This window comes from Aedes albopictus, chromosome 2 (genome assembly GCF_035046485.1).
Source record: "Aedes albopictus strain Foshan chromosome 2, AalbF5, whole genome shotgun sequence".
Taxonomy (NCBI): Eukaryota; Metazoa; Arthropoda; class Insecta; order Diptera; family Culicidae; genus Aedes; species Aedes albopictus.
The window spans coordinates 182,538,481-182,543,602 of NC_085137.1; the positions used below are offsets into that span (position 1 = coordinate 182,538,481).

General features: G+C 46.8%; 1 protein-coding gene across 1 annotated transcript; it reads right to left on the bottom strand.

Moving 5' to 3' along the window:
• Positions 1-2,989: 2,989 nt before the first annotated feature.
• Positions 2,990-5,122, bottom strand: LOC109419579 (CCR4-NOT transcription complex subunit 10). Its single transcript, XM_019693799.3, has 3 exons — positions 4,930-5,122; positions 4,402-4,861; positions 2,990-4,343 (listed from the first exon to the last, which is right to left on the bottom strand). The coding sequence occupies exons 1-3, from the start codon at positions 5,013-5,015 to the stop codon at positions 2,997-2,999; spliced, it is 1,893 nt and encodes a 630-aa protein (XP_019549344.3). The 5' UTR covers positions 5,016-5,122; the 3' UTR covers positions 2,990-2,996.

Here is a 5,122-nt window from a genome sequence, read left to right on the forward strand (position 1 = left end):
GTCGTTGTTTCGAGTTTTATAAGTAGGGGTCTCCAGTTAGCCTAGTGGTTAAGGCTATGGATCGCCAATCCGGAGACGGCGGGTTCAATTCCCGTTCCGGTCGGGAAAATTTTCTCGACTCCCTGGGCATAGTGTATCATTGTGCTTGCCTCACAAGGTACAAAAATCATGAAATGGCAGGCAAAGAAAGCCCTCCAATTAATAACTGTGGAAGTGCTCAAAGAACACTAAGTTGGAGAGAGGCAGGCCAAGTTCCAGTGAGAACGTAGAGCCATACAGAAGAAGAAGAAGAAGTAGAGAAACTCCCTAAACGTTATTAGCTATCGCGTATCTGTAAAGAGTTTGTAAATTAGGTTTCATCAACATTTTTTGCTAGCTGAAGTTGAAATGTTTTGTATAACGTCTTATATAGAGCGAATTTCGTTTGCGTTTGCAAGTTACTATTCGCAGCTGCAATATCCCTTATTACATCACGGGAAACGTCATTGTCACATTCATAAGTTTTCCAAGATAAACATTTTTTTCAACAACTTCAAACACATCTCCATCAGTCAATACCTCTGTACTAACACGAACACCACTAGGTCTGCCTCTGTCTCTACCCGCTATCATGTACCTCGTCTTGGTAGAGTTAATCGTCAAGCCTATCCTCGATGTCTTTCTCGTCAGAGGAACACAAGCTTCCTCCACTGCCCTATACGATCAATGCCGATGAGATCAATATCGTCCGCAAAGCCAAGGAGCATGTGCGAGGCGCTCCTTCTAGTGCAATGTTGAACAGCAAATGTGAAAGAGCATCAGTCTCAAATCAGTCTGCTTCATTCCATCCAAGATCACAAAGGTGGATGCAGGTGGGCCCTGCAGAGACAGAAACATGTTTGTTTACAAAAAGCAGATAGGCCCTTTTCAAATGTTCGTCTTAACGAGATGGACACTTCGTCTGCGATCCGAATATGTACTTGATTTTGATCCATCCAGCTTTGCGCGTATCAGTCTAATTAGTTCCACCAGAAAACCATGTTCTGATATTATCTGCCGAAGGTAATTTCTTTTCTCTGGATCCTACGCTGCTTTAAAATCAATTAACAGTCTGCAGAGTCTGCAAGTTATACCTATTTCCAAAATTTATCTAGGATCATCCGCAGGTTAAACATTTGATCTGTCGTTGATTGACCCTTACAAAAACCAGCCAAGTAATTCGTTGATGAAGGACTCTTCAAGCAGCACAGAGAACAGTCTGTTTAACAGTACAAGCCCTGTGTCTTTTTTTGGGCATATGAGACCATCAAATCATCCTTAAAAATACAATACATAATCTGGTGGATTGATTGATGTAGCTGCTCGCTTCCGTGCTTAAGAAGTTCTACCGGGATCTCGTCCTTCCCAGCAGCCATGCTGTTTTCAGCTCCTTAAGGGCCTTACTTAAAGTCTTCCAGTGTTGGTGGTTTCACTGCTTGATCGCCATCCATTATGGTAATCCTGTTCCTGGGTGCTCCTTTACTGCTACCATTCAACAAATCTTTGAAGTGCTTCTTCCACCTGGCTGCCACCATTGTTTTGTCTGTCAGCAAATTTCCTTCTTCTCGGTCATTGGGGATGGTACACAAATTATGTCACGCAAAAATCGCCCTTTTTCAACAGAACACAAAGATTCTGTCGCTTATCGGCTTTCACCGAATAGCTCGCTTCATCTGCTTCCCGATCACTATGAAGCCAACTCCACGTTCCACGCCGCCGCTGTTGTAGATGTGGTACTTGAATGAAGTGTTGGCGATGGGATCCACCGCTCGGAATTCCGTGTTTTCCGGTTTTGGGCTAGTGTATCTCCTGGATAGCCGCCGACATTCTGCAGTTCACGAGCCAGGAGTTCAACACGTGCGGTTTCATTCAAAGTTCTCACGTACCAAGATCCGACTTTCCAGTCGTTGTCCTCAATTCGTTGCCGGGCCAGTTGCCATTGAATCAATCCGTTTAGTTTACTCTTCTATTGCTTTTCTTGGTGTTTGAAGTTTTCAGCAGGCTTCCTTACCGGAGTCGCGCTACCTACATCGCGTTGAAAGGACTGCATCTTTAGATAAGCTTCCGGTGAAGGAGCATTTCATACTCAGCCGCTGCGTGCCAGAACAGACGCTGTTTGAGCCGCACCTCCTTGATGAACAGACGCTCGGGACGTACCTCTTCAATCTAGCTGAAGTCAGAAGGACAACAATGCCCAGGCTGCACTACCAGCTAAGCACATAGCTCTTAGCTGGTGGTCTTTGTCATCGCTTGACCCGTGGAAGCATGGGGTAGGAACTTGTAAGGATCAGAACTATGTTGAACGCTCTTCTTCTCGACTGTCTCGACTCACTGTTTTGTTGGAAGAGCGACAGACAGAATTCGAATTGACGACATCTAAACTCCATTTGTCTCGAGTTCGTCGAAAATCGATGGTGCTCTAGAGCAACCACGGAAAGTAGAGGATCAACAGGCTGAGGCCGAATGAGGAGTCCTTCGTCGGCGAATATCAGACGGGTTTTCGTGAGGACCGATCAACAACGAATCAGATGTTCGCCCTGTGGCAGATTCTTGATAAATTTCGGCAGATCCATCACCTGTTTAATCGGTTTAGTCGATTTCAAGGCGGGATACGATTCAGTAAAGAGAAGCAAGTTATGGCAGATATTGGTCGAATGCAAAAGAAAACAAAACCCGCGTTGCTCAATACTCTGGTTCTTACGATCGCTTTATACGGTCATGAATCGTGGACGTTGAGAAGTTGATCGGCGAGCCTTTGGAGTGTTCGTAAGTGCTGCGAACAAGACTTGGCGGTAAACTAGAGGACGGCAGCTGCCTGGTAGGTTTTTTGCAGCTTAGAAAGACTAATCGTCCAGGGACAACTGGAAGCGATTGGTTCAGTACCTTTCTTTCGGTATGCAGTTCTCAATTTGGCAACTCTTGACAATTGCAATAATCAACGTGTAAAACTTTATTTACAACAACTTCACACATCCATTTCACACCAAATTTCCGGCATCGTACCGTGCCATCATTTTGACCTTCTCCACATTGCCAAACACCAGCTCGTAGTACATTTTGAGCATCTTCAAATGGGGCACCACCACCGGATGGGTGCAGGCGCTCATACAGATTTTTCCCTTTTCATAATCACCCATGGTAAACAGCGTCACCGCCAGGTTGTAGTGCATCACCGATTGGGCCGCTTCCAGCGAGTTCATGTTCCAGTTTGGTGACGCCCGGGTGGTGAAATCTTCCCCCTTGAAGTCCTGCATCCGTTTGGGGTCCAGGTAGACCAGCGCTTCCGGGATGCGGTCCATCATGATCAGCGCTTCGGCGCAGTACATCGAGGCCAGGGTTTGGTGCGTTTCCGGCAGGTCTTCGATGGTGAGGGTTTCCTGGGCGTACTTCAGGGCCATCGTGTACTCACCGAGACATAGCTGGACGTAGCTATAGGCACTGAGGGTGGCAATGCGGAGTTTCTCCAGGCTGGCCGGTTTCAACGGCTGCGATGGGCTGCACGGGACACCTTCGTACACTTTGTCCCACGAGGCCGGTTTCGAGGTAGCTTCCAGCTGTTTGTTCATCTCCTTTGTGTGGTAATCAATCAACGTTACTGCATTGCGAAGGCATAGAGAAGCAAATTCCAACGTCGTGCTGGGAATTGCAGCCGACTGTTCTTCGCTGTTGAACGGCCGCTTTTGCAGATGTTTCCTATGCTGAAGCACCGTCGCTACATTCTTTGTTTGCTCTTTTTGCGTCTGCTGATGAACCATTATGCAGCATTCGGCCAACCGTAGCCAAAGTCTTGGATTACTGTGGAAAGAACTCAACACCACCAGAAGACACTCAAAAGCTTCTTTAGGTTTCTGCAAGTGAAGCAACGTGATTCCGTGGTTGTACAGAACCTCCGGTCGCTTCGTTGCTCCCACACAGTACAATGGACTGCCTTCGACTTTCTCCGTTGAAGAATTCCCGGTAGCAGCCTGATCAAAAAGCAGCGCTTGCTGGAAGAACCTTGCTGCCAGCGCGTAATGCTTCACCGCAAAGTGGATCAGCCCCATGTTATTGGCCAAACACGCATTTTGGTCCTCTCCGTGCGTTGGAACTCTGTTCGGTTCATTCACGAACCTTTTGGAGAGTTCCTTCGCGGCCATCTGGTAGTCATTTCCCAGGTAGTACTGATGACCCTTTAGAATCGAATACTCCGACGTCTCTTCGCAAGGGATCGTGAAATGTTTCTTCCCATTCAACAAATTGGATCGGATCAATATCAGTCGAAACTCTTTCCGGAACTCTTCGAATTGAATCTCCGATATGTCCTTCCGACTTTCGTTGTCCACCACCTGGAAAAGTATATGGTTTTCTTTATTATAGACATATTTAAGAAGGAAAAACCCTCACCTTCTCTTCCTCATCGTCCGGATTCAAAATCTCCTGGACCCGGATGCTCAGCCGAGTTTGCAGCATCCCTAGCAATTCATTAGCCTTTTTCGGCTGATTGCTATCCAACAGCAAATGAACCGTAAAAATGCCCGCCTTCCGCAGCAGATAATCGTCCAGCTGCTCGAAGTGTCCCATCACGGCCATCATTATCTTGAGCGCGGCCAACGGTTGCCGGAAGTGGTACAGGATCATCGCTTGGTTCACGTAGGCCGCCGCCAGTTCCGGTTGCTTCACCTCCACCGAGTGGATCTCGCCCACCAGCTCGGTGATTTGCACCATCGTCTTCCGGAAGTGGTCGTACTTCCGCAGATCGCTCAAGTAGAACTCCGCCACCGCTCGGTTGTGGATGACCTTCGGATTCGAGTCCTGCGTTTTCTGCAGTTTGAGCAGCGTTTGCAGACAGGACGCGTAATCTGCCCTGAAAAAGAAAAAGCGCACACTTAAGTTCACACAATCAAGCTCATTAAATAAACGTTCTGCTTTTACTTTTGGAACTCATTGAAAGCCACTATTTCCAGTTCATTTTCTTGGTCCGAAACTTTCGGTTTGACTTCGGCTGCTGGATCGGCCATTGCTTACTATTCAATTGCACTTTATTCACAACTTCGGGCTACTTTTGTAGTACATCGGAAAACCAATATTTTCGTATAAAATCACAAATTATCAAAAAATACTAAAA

What these genes read in the sequence shown, in the direction of transcription:
- LOC109419579 (XM_019693799.3), bottom strand. Translation starts at nt 5,015, where the DNA reads ATGGCCGATCCAGCAGCCGAAGTCAAACCGAAAGTTTCGGACCAAGAA. An exon ending in GCTTTCAATGAGTTCCAAAA is followed by an intron (nt 4,862 to 4,929) that starts GTAAAAGCAGAA and finishes TTTCTTTTTCAG; the next exon opens with GGCAGATTACGCGTCCTGTC. An exon ending in CGGACGATGAGGAAGAGAAG is followed by an intron (nt 4,344 to 4,401) that starts GTGAGGGTTTTT and finishes ATACTTTTCCAG; the next exon opens with GTGGTGGACAACGAAAGTCG.